This window comes from Balaenoptera physalus, assembly GCF_965194825.1.
Source record: "Balaenoptera physalus genome assembly, chromosome: 16".
Lineage (NCBI taxonomy): Eukaryota > Metazoa > Chordata > Mammalia > Artiodactyla > Balaenopteridae > Balaenoptera > Balaenoptera physalus.
This window is the reverse complement of record NC_138898.1, coordinates 44,879,981-44,898,485: the sequence shown is the minus strand read 5'-3', so window position 1 is coordinate 44,898,485 and position 18,505 is coordinate 44,879,981. Positions and strand designations below refer to the sequence as shown.

At 41.0% G+C, this 18,505-nt stretch overlaps 1 protein-coding gene across 8 annotated transcripts in view; it reads left to right on the top strand.

Annotated features, from left to right (window-relative positions):
- Positions 1-18,505, top strand: part of KIF16B (kinesin family member 16B) — a 291,300-nt gene that overhangs the window by 51,116 nt on the left and 221,679 nt on the right. For all 8 annotated transcript variants that reach the window (XM_082428587.1, XM_082428585.1, XM_082428582.1 and 5 more), the window contains exons 10-12: positions 365-540; positions 12,840-12,905; positions 15,762-15,821. In XM_082428587.1, the coding sequence (XP_082284713.1) occupies positions 365-540; positions 12,840-12,905; positions 15,762-15,821 (302 nt within the window). The remainder of the gene's footprint in view (positions 1-364; positions 541-12,839; positions 12,906-15,761; positions 15,822-18,505) is intronic.

Below are 18,505 nucleotides of genomic sequence, written 5' to 3'. Positions count from 1 at the left end.
GTTTTACAGGTAGTAGGTTTTGCCAGAACTTTTAAAAGGATTTAAATTCCTACTTTACATTGGAAGCGTACGTAGTTTTGAAATCCTCTTCTTATATTTTCAACGGAGAAAACTCCCTCAGCTGCAGAGGAGATTTGGTTAGATGGCTGATTCTAAACTTAAAAAGAGCGAAATGGCATTTAATTTGGTATAGTGAGCACTTTTCCTATGAGTCCTAGATAATTTTTAATATTCATGACTGTGGCAATGAATATTTAGTCTATCCAATGACCTGGGGTTAATCTGACTTTTAAATTACAAACCAACTTTGTGTGAAATGAAACGGAGCGCCGGATAAATTACTTTTTGAATTCATTCTTCACAGCCATTTCACCTGCTGATGTCAATTACGGAGAAACCCTAAGTACTCTTCGCTATGCAAATAGAGCCAAAAACATTATCAACAAGCCTACCATTAACGAGGACGCCAACGTCAAGCTCATCCGTGAGCTTCGAGCCGAAATAGCCAGGCTGAAAATGCTGCTTGCTCAAGGGAATCAGGTTGGCTTTTTCTGAGACTTATGGGTAATTTTCTTTGAGTAATGGCACCCATTTCTGGATCTTAACGAGGCACTTATCTCCCTGGTTGTATTGATTTGAGTAAATAAGTGCTAAGTAAAGCTTTGAACGAGTTAGCCGGCCTCTCCTTTACAGCACGCTCCCGTTGGCCTTTGCATTCATTATGTGCTCCGTGTGTAGGATTTTATCCACTAAACCCAAAATGATTAACTATCTAATAGTTATCAATTATGGATGGAAATTTAGCATGCAGTAGGATTAGCAGCATAATCTCCATTAGTGGAAGGAAATCGAGGGGCTTGAGTAATGTTTAAGATTCTACCCAAGCATTTTATGACTTGAAAATGTATTTTAACAGAACGAAAGACTCGTTTGAGCACCTTCCTGAATCTCTGTTTTGTATCGCCCGTTACAGAAGTGGTTATGGTGATACAGGGACACATGTGACATCCCTGTGGCCTGGCTCAGGCGATTTCCCTGGGCCTTTGCTTGATTGTTGAAACTGCCTCACTTCAGGATCTCTTGGGGTTTTCGTGAAGGAGCCTTGTCCTTTTGTGTTTTTCGCAGAAAACTTCCGTATAATCTGCATGGTGCACGTACCGAGCTGCATTCTGTGCTCATATTGTGGTCCCGTGCTGTTAGGTTTGGATACTGTTGTGAGAGAGAATCAAGGAGCACTTTTCATTTATTTATTTTTAAATTCTATTTATTGATTTATTTTTTTCCCTGTTCAAACTTTATTCTTTTTTTAAAAAATTTTAATTAAAAAAAAAAACAAATTTATTTATTTATTTTCGGCTGCGTTGGGTCTTCGTTGCTGCGCATGGGCTTTCTCTAGTTGCGGTGAGCGGGGGCTACTCTTCATTGCGGTGCGTGGGCTTCTCATTGCGGTGGCTTCTCTTGTTGTGGAGCATGGGCTCTAGGTGTGCGGACTTCAGTAGTTGCGGGACGCGGGCTCAGTAGTTGTGGCTCGCGGGCTCTAGAGCGCAGGCTCAGTACTTGTGGCGCACGGGCTTAGTTGCTTCACGGCATGTGGGATCTTCCCGGACCAGGGCTTGAACCCGTGTCCCCTGCATCGGCAGGCGGATTCTTAACCACTGCACCACCAGGGAAGTCCCTTAATTTTAATTTTTATTGGAGTATAGTTGCTTTACAGTGTTGTGTTAGTGTCTGCTGTGCAGCAAAGTGAATCAGTTATATGTATACATGTATCCCCTCTTTTTTAGATTTCCTTCCCATTTAGGTCACCACAGAGCATTGAGAGTTCCCTGTGCTGTACAGCAGGTTCTTGTTAGTTATCTGTTTTATACATAGTGTATATGTGTCAGTCCCAATCTCCCAATTCATCCCATCCTCCCCCATTTGGTATCCACACATTTGTTCTCTACATCTCTGTCTCTATTTCTGCTTTGCAAATAAGTTCATTTGTACCATTTTTCTAGATTCCAAGGAGCACTTTTTAAAACGTTTGAGTTAGGGAGTTCCCTGGTGGTCCAGTGGTCAGGATTCGGTGCTTTCACTATTGTGGCCCTGGTTCAGTCCTGGTGGGGGAATTAAGATCCCATAAGCTGCATGGTGTGGCAAAAAAAAAAAAAAAAAAAAAATTAGGTTAAATTGGAGTTAGAAATAAACAAAGACACAGTTCTTCCCATTTTCCTAACCCATGAATGGATGTCTGAAGTGTATCATTAAAAAAACCCAAAACTTTTCTTTAAATGCACACTGCTCTCTCCAGAGCAGCTTTCCCTTCGGGAAAATATGGCCCTTGAAGTCCTTGACATCCCGTGAGTGGTTTGACCTGTGAGAATATCGACAGGCCGAGAACCTTGCTGAGTTTCCTGAGTCCTGAAACACAGCCAACAGTGCTGTCCCGTAAGCTGGTGGACTGCAGTGGGCCAGGAGTTGCTCTGCACCTAAAAATATCTCCACATACTTTGTACTTTTTTTTTTTTTTAAATAAATAAATTAATTAATTTATTCATGGCTGTGTTGGGTCTTCGCCTCTGTGCGAGGGCACTCTCCAGCCACGGCAAGCGGGGGCCACTCCCCATCGCGGTGCGTGGGCCCCTCACTATCGCGGCCTCTCCCGTTGCGGAGTACAGGCTCCAGACGCGCAGGCTCAGTAGTTGTGGCTCACGGGCCCAGTCGCTCCGCGGCATGCGGGATCCTCCCAGACCAGGGCTCGAACCCGTGTCCCCTGCACTGGCAGGCAGATTCCCAACCACTGCGCCACCAGGGAAGCCCCATTGTACTTTTTGACGTGGAGCTTTCCCGTGTGTGAAAAGAAACGGTCAGCACAAAGAGTCCAGCTGCACCTGATGTTTTCAGGCTTGAATCACTTACGACACGAGCCACAATAGTCATTTTTATTTATACCCCTTGTTACTGGGATCTTTTTTCAATGTTTTAACAACATTTATTTGAAGTAAATATGTAAGGATCATCCAAACTACTACATGTGAAGGGAAGTTCTTGGAAAATTCTTGGTTTAATTTCTTGTACTTAGCATGTTAATAAGTTACGAGAAAAGAAAGATCAGCCTTTTAAAATTAAACTGAGGAAATCGTCGAAAGGAGCTTTATCACATGGACAGAAAAACTTTATTAAAACTTTTACACATTCTGTCTGAGGAACGTCTTCAGAGGTGTTGTACATGCCAGTTGCCTTATACTTTGTGATCTTTTGTTGTCTTGTTTCTTTCATAGCCAAAGACCACCACAGTCATTAAAGGATTATTTTTGTTACTGTAGTTTTGGGGGTGAGGATGGAAAAGATAGTTGTCTGTTTTAGGATAAACTGAAGATAAAATTCTTTGATAAATTTAATACATTACAATAAAAACAAGAGTCCAATTTAAAATAATTTATCACACTATGAAGCTAAAAATTGTTGTGAGACAATACAGGCTTATCCAAAATTAATTAAATTTGTGATGCTCAGTAAAATAAGCAGATATTCTTTTTTTTTTTTTTTAGTAACGGTAACATTCACAAGTTTCTTATTTATTTATTTATTTATTTATTGGCTGCGTTGGGTCTTTGTTGCTGCACATGGGCTTTCTCTAGTTGTGGTGAGCGGGGGCTACTCTTTGTTGCGGTGTGCGAGCTTCTCATTGCGGTGGCTTCTCTTGTTGCAGAGCACGTGCTTCTAGGCGTGTGGGCTCTAGAGCGCAGGCTCAGTAGTTGTGGCGCATGGGCTTAGCTGCACCGCGGCATGTGGGATCTTCCCGGACCAGGGCTCGAACTCATGTCCCCTGCATTGGCAGGTGGATTCTTAACCACTGTGCCACCAGTAAAGTCCAGCAGGTGTCCTTAAGTGTAAATTTTTCTGGTGACATTGCTTTCTTCCTACAATATCCTATTCCAGATGCTGCCATGATTCATTGAAAATGCTACTCATATCAGAGTTCTGTTTCGGGGTTATTTGTTTAAGTACAGGCAAATAAATGTTCCTACTTTTAATAATTTTATTTGCCTATGCAGAATGCCATGTGTATCAGAGTTTCAAAGCACAATTTAAGTACGGCAAAAGATTCTGACATGTATTTGCTTCTCCTACTACATAGATTACAGACATACAGATATATATGTAGTGGTTTATATTTACACATATATGTATATATACATACATGTGAACTCTTCATTGAAGAATTATACATATTATAAGTATACGTATCAGTGAATTATCACAAGCCGCATTCACCCGTCTAACCTGCATTCCATCAAGAAACAGAACGTTACCAGCGCCCTAGAAACTCCTCTTCATGTTCCTTTCCCAGTACTGCCTGCCCTTCCCCTCAAGGGTAACCTCTATCCTGACTTCTTAAGGCAGAGGTTGGTTTTCAGTTTTGCCTATTTTTGTTCTTTATATAAATGTAATCATGTCGTATACACTCTTGCTCTCACTTTTACATAAGATCAAATTTATGGAATTTAAAAACATAGGCAGGGAGATTGGTTCAAGATGGCAGAGTAGAGGACGTGCTCTCACTCCCTCTTGCCAGAGCACCGGAATCACAACTAACTGCTGAACAGTCATCGACAGGAAGACACTGGAACTCACCAAAAAAGATACCCCACATCCAAAGACAAAGGAGAAGCCACAATGAGATGGTACGAGAGGCGCAATCACAATAAAAGCAAATCCCATAACTGCTGGGTGGGTGACTCACAGACTGGAGAACACTTATACCACAGAAGTCCACCCACTAGAGTGAAGGTTCTGAGCCCCACATCAGGCTTCCCAACCTGGGGGTCTGGCAACGGGAGGAGGAATTCCTAGAGAATCAGACTTTGAAGGTTAGTGGGATTTTTGCAGGACTTCGATAGGACTGGGGGAAACAGAGACTCCACTCTTGGAGAGCACACACAAAGTAGTGTGTGCATTGGGACCCAGGGGAAGGAGCAGTGAGCCCATAGCAGACTGAACCAGACCTACCTGCTAGTGTTGGAGGGTCTCCTGCAGAGGTGGGGGGTGGCTGTGTCTCATGGTGAGGCCAGGGACACTGGCAGCAGAAATTCCAGGAAGTACTCCTTGGCGTGAGCCCTCCCAGAGAAGACTTAAATCAATAAAATTAGAAATGAAAAAGGAGAAGTTACAACAGACACTGCAGAAATACAAAACATCCCAAGAGACTACTACAAGCAACTCTATACCAATCAAATGGACAACCTGGAAGAAATGGACAAATTCTTAGAAAGGTATAACCTTCCAAGACTGAACCAGGAAGAAATACAAAATATGAACAGACCAATCAAAAGTAATGAAATTGAAACTGTGATTAAAAGTCTTCCAACAAACAAAAGTCCAGGACCAGATGGCTTCACAGGTGAATTCTATCAAACATTTAGAGAAGAGCTAACACCATACTTGTCAAACTCTTCCAAAAAATTTCAGAGGAAGGAACACTCCCAAACTCATTCTATGAGGCCACCATCACCCTGATACCAAAACCAGACAAAGACACTACAAAAAAAGAAAATTACAGACCAATATCACTGATGAATATAGATGCAAAAATCCTCAACAAAATACTAGCAAACAGATTTCAAGAACACATTAAAAGGATCATACACCATGATCAAGTGGGATTTATCCCAGGGATGCAAGGATTCTTCAGTATACACAAATCAATCAATGTGATACACCATAATAACAAATTGAAGAATGAAAACCATATGATCATCTCAATAGATGCAGAAAAAGCTTTGACAAAATTTAACACCCATTTATGATAAAAACTCTCCAGAAAGTGGGCATAGAGGGAACCTACCTCAACATAATACTGGCCATACATGACAAACCCAGAGCAAACATCATTCTCAATGGTGAAAAACTGAAAGCATTTCCTCTAAGATCAGGAACAAGACAAGGATGCCCACTCTCACCACTATTATTCAACATAGTTTTGGAAGTCCTTGCCGTGGCAATCAGAGAAGAAAAAGAAATAAAAGGAATCCAAATTGGAAAAGAAGAAGTAAAACTGTCACTGTTTGCAGATGGCATGATACTATACATACAGAATCCTAAAGATGCCACCAGAAAACTACTAGAGCTAATCAATGAATTTGGTAAAGTTTCAGGATACAAAATAAATGCACACAAATCTCTTGCATTCCTATACACTAATGATGAAAAATCTGAAGGAGAAATTAAGGAAACACTCCCATTTACCATTGCAACAAAAAGAAAAAAATACCTAGGAATAAACCTACCTAGGGAGACAAATGACCTGTATGCAGAAAACTATAAGACACTGATGAAAGAAATTAAAGATGTTACCAACAGATGGAGAGATATACCATGTTCTTGGATTGGAAGAATCAATATTGTGGAAGTGACTATATTACCCAAAGCAATCTACAGATTCAGTGCAATCCCTATCAAATTACCAATGGCATTTTTTACAGAACTAGAACAAAAAATCTTAAAATTTGTATGGAAACACAAAAGACCCCGAATAGCCAAAGCAGTCTTGAGGGAAAAAAACGGAGCTGGAGGAATCAGACTCCCTGACTTCAGTCTATACTACAAAGCTACAGTAATCAAGACAATGTGGTACTGGCACAAAAACAGATATAGATCAATGGAACAGGATAGAAAGCCCAGAGATAAACCCACACACCTATGGTCAACTAATCTATGACAAAGGAGACAAAGATATACAATGGAGAAAAGACAGTCTCTTCAGTAAGTGGTGCTGGGAGAACTGGACAGCTACATGTAAAAGAATGAAATTAGAACACTTCCTAACACCATACTCAAAAATAAACTCAAAATGGATTAGAGACCTAAATGTAAGACCAGACACTATAACACTCTTAGAGGAAAACATAGGAAGAACACTCTTTGACATAAATCACAGCAAGATCTTTTTTGATCCACCTCCTAGAGCAATGGAAATAAAAACAAAAATAAACAAATGGGACCTACTGAAACTTAAAAGCTTTTGCAAAGCAAAGGAAACTACAAACAAGACGAAATGACAGCCCTCAGAATGGGAGAAAATATTTGCAAAGGAATCAATGGACAAAGGATTAACCTCCAAAATGTATAAACAGCTCATGCAACTCAAATTAAAAAAACAAACAACCCAATCCAAAAATGGGCAGAAGACCTAAATAGACATTTCTCCAAAGAAGACATACAGATGGCCAAGAAGCACATGGAAAGATGTTCAACATCACTAATCATTAGAGAAATGCTAATCAAAACTACAATGAGGTATCACCTCACACCAGTTAGAATGGGCATCATCAGAAAATCTACAAACAACAAACGCTGGAGAGGGTGTGGAGAAAAGGGAACCCTCTTGCACTGTTGGTGGGAATGTAAATTGATACAGCCACTGTGGAGAACAGTAAGGATGTTCCTTAAAAAACTAAAAATAGAATTGCCACATATCCCAGCAATCTCACTACTGGGCATTTACCCAGGGAAAACCATAATTCAAAAAGACACATGCACCCCAGTGTTCATTGCAGCACTATTTACAATAGCCAGTTCATGGAAGTAACCTAAATGCCCATCAACAGACGAATGGATAAAGAAGATGTGGTACATATATACAATGGAATATTACTCAGCCATAAAACAGAACGAAATTGCGTCATTTGTAGAGACGTGGATGTATCTAGAGACTGTCACACAGAGTGAAGTAAGTCAGAAAGAGAAAAACAAATATCGTATATTAACGCAAACATGTGGAACCTAGAAAAATGGTACAGATGAACCGGTTTGCAGGGCAGAAATTGAGGCACAGATGTAGAGAACAAACGTATGGACAACAAGTGGGGAAAGCGGCCGGGGGGTGGTGGTGCTGTGATGAGATGGGAGATTGGGATTGATATATATACACTAATATGTATAAAATGGATAACTAGTAAGAACCTGCTGTATAAAAAAATAAATAAAATTTGAAAAAAAAAAGAAACCAATGCAAAAAAAAAAAATGATGTTCATCACTGCTAGTCATTAAGGAAATGAAAATTAAAACCACAATGAAACACCATTACACGCCTGCGGGAGTGGCTAAAATTAAAAAAGCACTCACACTTGGCCAAGTGCTGACGGGGTTGGAGAGCAAATACGCATTGCTGCCGGGAGTGCGAGATGGTGCAGCCACTCTGGAGAACAGTTTGGCCGTTTCTTACCAAGTAAATATACACTCACCATATGACACATCCGTCCCTCTCTTGGGTGTTTACACTAGAAAAGTGAAATTTTCAGTTCACACAGAAATGTCACACTCTGGAAACAATCCACATGGCCCTCCAGCGGTGAATGAGTAAATAAACTGTGATATATCCATACCATGGAATAAGTCGGCGATAAAAATGAAAGAACTGCTATTGATACACCAGTAAGTTGGATGAATCTCAAAGGCATTATTATGCTGAGAGAAAGAAGCCAATGTCAAAAGATCCATTTATGTGACGTTCTCATAAAGCTCAGGGATAGTGGACAGATCAGGAGTTTTCAGAAGTTAGGGGTAGGAAGAGGTTGTGACAGCAAAAAGAGCACGGAGGGAGGTTTCTGGACTGGGAGAACTGTTTTGTGTTCTGATTGTAGTGGTGGCTGCGTGAATCTAGACCTGTGTGAAAATTCATTGCATTGTATACCAAAAAAGTCAATTTTACTGTATGATAATTTTTTTTAAAGTAAAAGAAAACCAATTTTAATGAGTTGGAATTTAGTTGAATATGAAGCCTCATAGAATTTGCCATCTCTGTTTCTGTTGAATATAAAAAATTTTGAGCTGCTGAGTATAAAAAATTTTGAATCAAAATATTTTTGGTGTATTTAAAAAAAACCCCCAAACCAAAAGAACACATAGGCATAGGAAACCCAAGGGTTGCAGATGTACTAGGGTGCTGGCCCATGATGAGGGCTGGGGAGGTGACAGGGTACCGGTAGCAGGGTTGCAGGACAGAGGGGGAAAAAAAGGGAAAGTGAGAACAATGACAGATTGAAGGGCCTTGCATGGGCCAGTGGGAGTGTGCCGTGCCGTGAATAATAGTGAACAAGTTACATCTGAGACCGTTTGTGTGATTCATCCACGTTGGTACATGGAGTTGTAGATCCACTTATGATCATTGCTGTATTGTATTCCACCATACAAGTATGTCCCAACTCATCTGTTCTATTTTTGATGGGCTTTTTTGGGGCTATTAGTGCTGCTTTGGACTTTCTTCTGCCTGTCTTTTCAAGAACGTCCAGATGCATTTCTGTTAGGTTTATACCTCAGAGTGGAGTTGGTGTGTCAGAAGGGGTACATTATGTTCGGTTTTAGTAGATAACTGCCAAATAATGTTTAAAAGTTGTTATACCAACTTATATTAGTATATGAAAATGCCGGTTCTAGTTGCTGCAGGTCCTTGCCAGTACTTGGTATTGTCTGTTTTTCACCGTAGCCACTCTGTTGGAGCATGATGGTATCACAGAAGACTAGTTTGCGCTCTTCAGATGATTCATGAAGTCAAGCATTTGGATATCTTGTCTTTTCACATGTCCTCTTTTGTTGTATTTCAAAGCAGACTGCTGCTTTGAATTTGGCAGAGAGAAAATGTTAACTCTTCCCTCTTGAATGTATCTGAAGATAACAAGAAAAGTAAACAATATAGAAATGAAATAAGCAAGAACAGTCCAGGAAACAAAGACCACAGTGAGTAAGAGGAGGTGGAAGGATGATGGATTTCTCATTGTGTAGCCGGAGTCACAGATAAACTTTAAATAATAGCAGGATAATAGAAATGTCATTACGTGTGAACTTTGAAGATAGACACATCTCAGAGAGGGTCACAGTAAAACCAGGTGATATGGTGTGTGTGAGAATGGGCAAAGGCCTACCAGGTAATTCAAGGGGAAAGAGAGCAGTGCAGAAACAGCATGATGTGAGCCTTGGAAAAAGCACTTTATCATGACAGAGTGTGCAATTCATAATTACAATCAAATAGGAAGTCAGCTTTCATAAAAGAAAAAAAAACCAACACGATTGTAGGAAATGGCAGGAGACCACACACTCGTCACGGGGAACGTTAACTTCTCTGTCTCATTCCGTGAGTGCCCACCGGGACAAAAATAAGTGAGGACGTAGCACATTTACACGACATCATGGAAATTTGCTTTAATCAGTACAAACCAGGAAAAAAGATTGCCGACTCATGCAACAAAAGACTACTTTCCTTATTATGAAAAGAGCTTCTATTAAAAAAAAAAAAAAAAAAGGTCACAACCTGACAGAAAAATGAACAAAGGATACGAGCATAGTTCCTAGAAAAGAGAGTTCGAAATGGCTTCTAAACATGTGAACGTGTGCTTACTGTCATTTGTGATACGGTCAGTGCAGATTCTGAAGCAATGAGTATATACATGCCCGTAGATACGGAGAGCATCATCAAGCTCTGTCTTTTACTGCATGGACGTTATACCTCAAGGAGATGTCCTTTCCACGCATCAGCTGGGCAGAGAGAAAACACTTGATTGCCCCGTGTGTGGGCACAGGTGGGAGACGTGAGGTGGCTGCCTGTTGGTGGCGTTGATGCTGCTCAAGTTCTGATGTAGTTTTCCTCTTGGTTTAACACAGGAACTTAATCTGAGTATTATTTAATCCTGAACATTTGTCTTCTAAACAGACACCTTGCAAGGAATAATTTAATTGGAAATGGTTTAGTGTTACCAAAGATATCTTTTAAAAGGACTTAGGTAGGTCTTTCTTTGCACGTGCCCCAAAATAGTAGTCCGTATGCATACATTTAGTCAGTGATTGTCTCCCGAGTTGATGCTAATGGTCAGAATGTTTCGGCTCTGATTACAGACAAAAAACCCTAACAGTGGTGTCTGTACAATTAGCCATGTTATAAAGGGGTTACTGATTGTTTTGAAAATTGTCAACCATCTCATAAGCAATGCAGTCATAATAACACCTGCCACCGGTACTTCTTCAGTGGAAAGCATTTACTGAGTACCATCTGTGTACAAGATGACCCTCAAGGTGCAGAGGGGCAGGGATGCGTTGTGGTGATGAGTTAACGCAGCTCGTTTCCTTCACTCAGGATGACTTTCCTTTACTAAGGCTTATTAACTAGCTGGCCTCCTTCTCTGTAAACCAGGTAAAAGTGGGATGCCAACTTCATCACCAGACAGCATCTCTAGTGATAACAGTGACCCCTAACAGGTGAATTGCAGCTGCATGAGGATGAACTGTTTGTAAACCCCTGTGAGAAACGGGAGCTCAGGGTTTCCCCGTGGGTGATGACTCTTGTTACTGGGTTTGTCCCTGGTGGGTCCTGGAGGTTGTGCCTCTGGTGTTGTTACAAGAGACGCTGCCTCCTGTGGGGCCTGGGCTTCTCAGCCAAGGTGGGCACCATGTGCCGTTTGAATCTGGACCCCTCAGGAGGGTCAAAGGCAGTAGCTCCTGGGCTCGGCTGGGACCCTGCCCTTCCTGCCACAGCTCTGCTTTCTGCCCAGCAGACAGATGCCAAGCGTGGCCTAACGTGTCTTGTGAGTCTGAATGTTTAACTGAGCCTGAGATGACCGCCTCATGGGTTATATTTGTTTGAATAGAAATTGAAAAGTAAATAATAATGAAAAAAATGTGACAGCCTCTGCGAAGGACACCTTGGCAATTAAAAAAAAATCATACATATAGATGACTCACACATGCCCTTCTAGGAGTTTGCTCTCTTGATATGCAGCCACACATACTGTAGGCAACTGGTGTAAGATGGTCACTGTAGCTTCGCTGGTAAAGCAGAAGATGAGAAAAAACTGCATGCCCATTAAAAGGAAAGTACGGGCATAAGTTGTAGCATAGCCACACAATGGAGTATTCTACAGTGGAATTGGAATTGTTAGAAAGAATGAAATGGACTTACTTGTACTGAATTTTCCTCAAGATAGTTTGTGAAGTGAAAAAGGCAATATTCAGAATAGTGTTCATGCTGTTGATGTTTAGAAAAACAATACAAACATGCTCACATATGCCCAGAATAACTGCACATTTACATAGCAAATTGGCTAAGAGAGGTTGCCTATGGGGTGGGGAGGGAGGGAGACCCCCTTCCTTTTTTTCTTTCTGGTGACATTGTCGGGAGCCCCTTGTCCCTGCCTCTCAGGTTGTGAGTTACAAATGCAGTTGGAGCCCCCGTGCGCCCCGCCTGGTTGTGTTTGCCTCTCCCGTCTCTGCCTGCGTTGTCCCCCCAGGGCGAACCTGAATTTGATGTTTATCATTCTCATGTCAGTCTTTATACCTTCGCAGCACGGATAGGGAAATGGACACACAGGTTGTGGTGCAGTCATGCTGTACGCAGGATGTGATCCAGCAGTGATGATAAAGGAGTTTCATTTGCACGTGTCAGTGTGTGTGAATCTCAGAAGCCTGTGGTTGAGCAAGACTTATGCTTCTTTCTTTTTGAATGTGTACTTTGTATACGTTCAAAACAGACGAATCCTTCAGGATCTAGGGACTTAGACTGTGTTTGATTTTGATAAAATGTCAGTATGTTACACGTTTTTCTTTTTCCTTCCCTTTGCTGATTTGTGTTGCAAATGTAGTTTTACCAGGATGCCGTGGTTTTGAATATTATGAGAAATGAAACCCATGGGTTAAAGATTTAGTGATGATTGACACTTTTTTGGGGGGGGGTGTGGGACAATACTTTTTACCTCTGTTTGATAGTTTATTTGGCAAGTTCTGATAATTTACAGTATCATGGCTGGGTCCTTCCTCTAGATTACCGATGTTCACTAATTGTTGCTGTCTTTTTTGGTTTACATTGTAGATTGCCCTCTTGGACTCTCCCACAGCCTTAAGCATGGAGGAGAAACTTCAGCAGAATGAAGCCAGAGTAAGTGATACCTTGACTTGTTATTTTTTTGAGAAAATCATAGCTTTCACTATTTTAAGTGCATACTTTTTTAGTACTTGCTGTTTGAGACTCATTTTGTTTCTATATGACACTTAACACTCCGCCCGCCCTCACCCCATTTTTAAAGAAGCACAGCAGTTGACTTCCTGTGCATCTTGTGTTCTCTGTGACTTAATAAATGGGATTTGTCTGGCACACGATGGTTAACAGCAACTGAGATTCACATGTGGGCTGTCCCACATCGCAGTGCTGCAGCCCCGGCCTTCGGGAGAGGGAGGCTGTGTTCACAGTGATGGTCCCCATAGCCTTACCACGACCAGCGTGGAGCTTTTTGTCATCCTTTTACTTTCCAGAGGGAAGTGCAGCACTTGGGGAATCGCTGAATACTCCGAGTAGATGCTTAGTTGATCTTAAGCGAGGTGGGATTTGAGGTGGGGGGTGGGTGTTCTGGGCCGAAGCCACTGTTTGTGTGCTGGTGCTTTCTGAGAACTAGTTTCATGGCTGAACTACTTCTATACTCTTTTTGTTTAAAAAAAAAAATAACCCTCTGTGAAAGGAGAAACAGCATTAATAACATTTTTGGAGTGGATTTTGTTCACTGTGCTGAATGGTTAAAACAGATTGAGAAAGAAAATTGGATTCTGTTGGTAAAGCTCTTTCAAGAATACACAATATTGAAGATGTAAATTGGGTTGTAGTTAGGCACTTGTTGACACTTCCCTGGATAATTATGCTGATTAATTTGCTGATAATAGCATTAGTGAAAACATTAGTTTCTTAATCCCTATTTTTCTCTTGACATTTTATATTTTAGTACTTCAGATTCTCATTTTGAGGACTTTGAAATGTCTGGATATAGTCTTAAATTGTTTCTTACTAATAGTTTTCAGGAATACCTAGCAAGTTAATAGAAACCAATAAACATTTTAATTTGAATGCATTATACTTGCTGGGACAGACATGACTGCCCCTCTTGTTCATAACATTTTCTAAATTTTCATCTAGTCTTTGCTGACCTTTTCAAATTGTTTGCCATCTGCTTGGCTATAAACCTTATCACCTGGTCATGTTGTTAGAGGTGGTATCAGACTTTGCATTTTTAAATTAATTTTATAAATGAAGATTATTTGGTTTAAGTTCAGTAGTGAAAGAAACCCAAGGCATACTTACGATTTGTTGAAAGCTAGATTATTTGATTGAATTGGAAAAGGATGAATTGGCTTCCGTTTCTTCAGGGAGAACTTATCTGTTGAAATGCCGAAGCGTTTATTGTTAAATGCTTTGTGTTTCTCAGATAAAGTGCCAAAGAGTATCTGTTAACTGATTATTAGAAATTAGTAAATTCATCACCCCAGTCTTTTCCCCTTCTGTAGGGAGAGAAGGCGTAAGAATATTCCCTCTCTGAAAGCTTTTCCAAAACAAAAAGCCCGGTGACTTTTCTTGCTTTAGAGGCTGTGGGGCTGGCATCACTCAAGTGGTGAAAGGAAGGCCTCCTTGCCTAACCAGTACAAATGAGCAAAAATCAGAGTTAGAGAGGCTCAGTCCTGTTTCTTTTGTTTGTTCCGAGAACATGATAGGTTTGACATTAGTAACTAGTTAAGATATTTTATTGAAAACAATGGTAACGTAGAACTCCTGTAGTTGTTTGAGGTAAATTGAGGGGTAAAGTGAATGCCCATTGAATGAATTCAGGTGGGTGAGAGGTGTTTTGGTTTTGCTCTGGATAAACCATCACCCCAGTTCCTCTATTTCTTGTCAGTAAGGAACGTGGTCTTTCATGGAGGTTGCTGACTCTCGCCCTTTCCATTTATATTACTTAATGGCCTGTGGGAAGTATCTTCCTCTTAGCAGTGAGAGTATAATCCAGTGTATTCTGTGCCTTCACTTTGACCTGGTTAAATAGGATAACTTACTGGTGGGAAGACCAGTCAGTTGAACTGGGATGGTGTCTGCTGTTGGATGGGTAGGAGGCAGGAATGCTGAAGGACAGGAGGGAAAAGGCCTTGGGAGGGTGTGTCCCCCTCTATGCCCCTCAAAGGTCACTTTCTTTTAGCCCTAAGTGTATTCATTTTACAGAATTTTCCATTTTTTTTCCTACCTCTCAATCAGGTATCACTTTACTTCTTAATGAATCACTCACTAAGGTCATTTAAAAAGTTGTATGGAACTAGCAGAATATTTTCATTAACTTCGAGAAGCAATTTCCAACTGTGCTGTGTTCGACAATGGGGCATATTTTCTCCCCTAAGTTACCGCAGACTGGAAAGAAGCTGATTTTTATCAAAAGGTTTTTGCTTTTACTAAGAGTCAATTAAAGAGCCGCCTTTTTTTTTTTTAAAGATAGAATGAGATTTATAAACCCTATTAATTAGCTACAAAAGCAGATTATCTCCTAAAAGAAAACTGCAGTTTCCAAGGTGATTTAATCATCACATCTAATTAGAAAGTAAAGTAAATCACGATTTCTTAGGACCTAAAGTATAATCAGGAAAAATTAACCCATGTAATGGGGTGTTGTCATCTTTGAACTTGTAATTTTGGTTAATATCCAAGGAAGCAGCTTTTATTGAAGTACACCTTGAAAAAGACTGCTGTAAAACTCTAGGCAACTTGACAAATTTTTTTCTATCCTTTCCTTTGCCATGATGTAGGTTGTAGGGTAAGATCAGCTTGTTTGATTTATATTTGGTGATGGTTCTTTGAGGCATTGCTACCTAATTAAAAAAAAAGTATTGTACATTCTTCCATAATCTGTAAGAGTTTGGAAACTTTCTAGAAGAAAATCAAAGTAATTTTTTTTGTGGAGCAATCACATATGTATGTTTTTTCTTTTAGGTTCAAGAATTGACCAAGGAATGGACAAATAAGTGGAATGAAACCCAAAATATTTTGAAAGTAAGGACTATAAAAAAGTGTCATGATCTTACTGTGCTGGCTTAAGTAGGTAAAACTTTTTTTCTTTCTCCCTCAAAAATGGCGATTGTGTGCTTTGCTTAAGGTAAGATCAGTGGACTTGATTAGTGACTTTTGGGAGGTTGGGACTCTGGTTTGATTTTGAAGAAATGGGAAAGCGAGCTATTAGTCATTAAAAGCTGTGTGTTTAGGGGCGATGCTGATACTTAAGGTATTTGCTCTCACTTGTGGAGTTTTTCCGTTTTTGAGTCAGCACATATTAAGTTCCATTTAATATTCAAGGGCACCCACTTTTGCCTTTCTGCTTTTGTTAAACCCAATATAAAAGCAATATGTTAAATAAAAAAAATACTTCTCATGGCAGTACTGTGGAATATGTGTGCATAGCGTGGCTAGACTTCAGAAATTTCTCAACTAGTAATTTCCTATTGGAATTTTTTTCTGTATGTCTCAAAGACTAGGCAGTGATGGTCTGCATTTTTGGCAAGATTCATGGTGAAAAGATGTCAGTAATGGCCTCCGAGTTTCATACTCTGTGCTTCAAAACACACGTTTCTTTGTGGTCCCATTTTTTGCTGAGGTGGTAGGAAACTCGTGTCATCCGTGGAGGGTCAGGCACGTCAGGTTTGAGGTTCAGACTGGAATTTTATGCTTTGAGAGCGTCTGTCTGTCCTTACACAGGAGAGAAGGCAATTCAGAGGTGATTGCTGAATCCTGGGTTTGTTTTTGAGGTCTGTTGAGGTAAAACTTTCCCAAAGGACAGAATCTCCCATGAATATTGGCGAGGCTGGATAGATGAGGTTTAGCTGTGTGTCTTGGCAGAAGCCTGACTTGGACGCCATTCGCGTGAAGAGGGGGCATCTGGTGACCGTTTCACGGGGGAAAACTTTTGAAGACCTGGAGCAGCCGTTGAGTTACTCTCTCTGAGAGTGGGGTCAGCATCATATTATGTAAAGTTTCCTTGTACCATTTAGGCAAGCTGGCCTGCTCTGAGGGGCTAAAAAGCTTACTTCTCATGAGTGGGGTTGAGCTGCAGTCCTCGGTGGCCATGGGTCATGATTGGTCCTGGAGATATTCTTTCCAGTTGCAGAAAGCCCTGCAGTTAAGTGAGGCTTCTGCGTCCAGACTTTTCCTTCCTCCTGATGATGATGGTAATGTTGTGTTATTTTGAGGTCCTTTCTCAGCGTTTGTTTTTTTGAGAGGTTTTCGTGCAGGAAACTGAGCGAAGACTTCAGTTGCATTTCTGAAGAGTCAGGTGGGGAATAAGCACCAGCAAAAATGTGACTGTTTTCATCGTTTATGTTGCATCAACTTGGAGAAGTAGCGCTGCAGCCCCAGACTTACGTAGCCCAGCCGTTGGACCGTACATGGCACCATGTATACTTTCCTCAGCAGATTTGCCAGAAAGGGAGGACTGAAATCTGCTGCACGTAAGGAAAAGAGAAATCAAGTAGCTAGCTGTTTGAAAAGCCATTAGTATACGTAGTGCCTTTTAGCACAGAAGGCAACGCCACAGTGAATGCAGATTGCAGCCCATCTCTTCCGCCTGGTCTCTCCTTGTCACTGTGGTAGGGGTTTTACAACAGCCTTGCAGAGCTATCCACACTGAGTCACCATGGTGAACCCCTGAACTTTTTCTCATAATGTTATTCCGGGCCCTGAAACTAAATCCTCCTTCAATTCCAATTCTGTTTTTCATAAATCTTATTACTTTTATTTTTTATAACTTCTGAGATGAGAATAGAAAGGTGTTACGCTAGGTGTTAAAGGTTATGGGAAAGGCTAATGATATTTCAGATTTTTCCCTTCCTTTGATCTGGCAAGCCCTTTGTAGATTTCTCTGCTGGTATCTGTGTTTTAAATCTGTACTTGTTTTCTGCTCACATTTGATATTTTAAGAGCTGTCTTCATCTCCTATTGGAAGACAGTGCCTGAGGCCTGAGGTGAAGAAGAGGGCTACTCAAATGTTTTTGAAAACATTCTTTGGAAATTGATGGGGAAAGGGATTGTTTTTCCATGAGTTTGTATCTGCGTGGTTTGTGTGATTCCCGTATTTTTGCTGTCTGACTTTTCCTTCATCAGCTCTTGTTCCAATAATGCTGCATAGAACCCACTCCAACCCAGTGGCTTCAGACAACATTTATTTTCTGTCACTCACATGCACATTGGCTGGGGGTTGGCTGGGCTGGTCTGGCTGGGCTTGGATCCCGGCTATGGGCGGCTTCCAGGTCTGTTTCTCATTCTGTTGGACCGGCTGGTTGTCCAGAACATGACTTATGGTCACGGCCCAGGTAGAAGCAGGTGGGCCTGGTCTTGCAAGCACATTTCAAGCTTCTGCTTGTATCATGGCCAAAGCAAGTCACTTGGCTGAACAGAAAGTCACAGGGGAAGAAGTGTATTTCACCCATGAAAGGGCCGCGGCAAGGGTGTAAATGTATAATCCTGCTTTGAGATCAGTGGTTTAATAGACACGTGCCCCTGTTAAAATACAGATCTTTAAATTCTGGGAACTTGCTCTTCTACTGCATTTGCCCATGTTGTAGAGACAGGCTCAATGAAGCGGTAAATTCCCGGGATTATCTTCATCATCAGGGCCTGGTTGTTTACTCTGCAACTATATCATCCCTTCCAAGTTCCAAATCCTCAACATCCAAGGAGAGACCTTT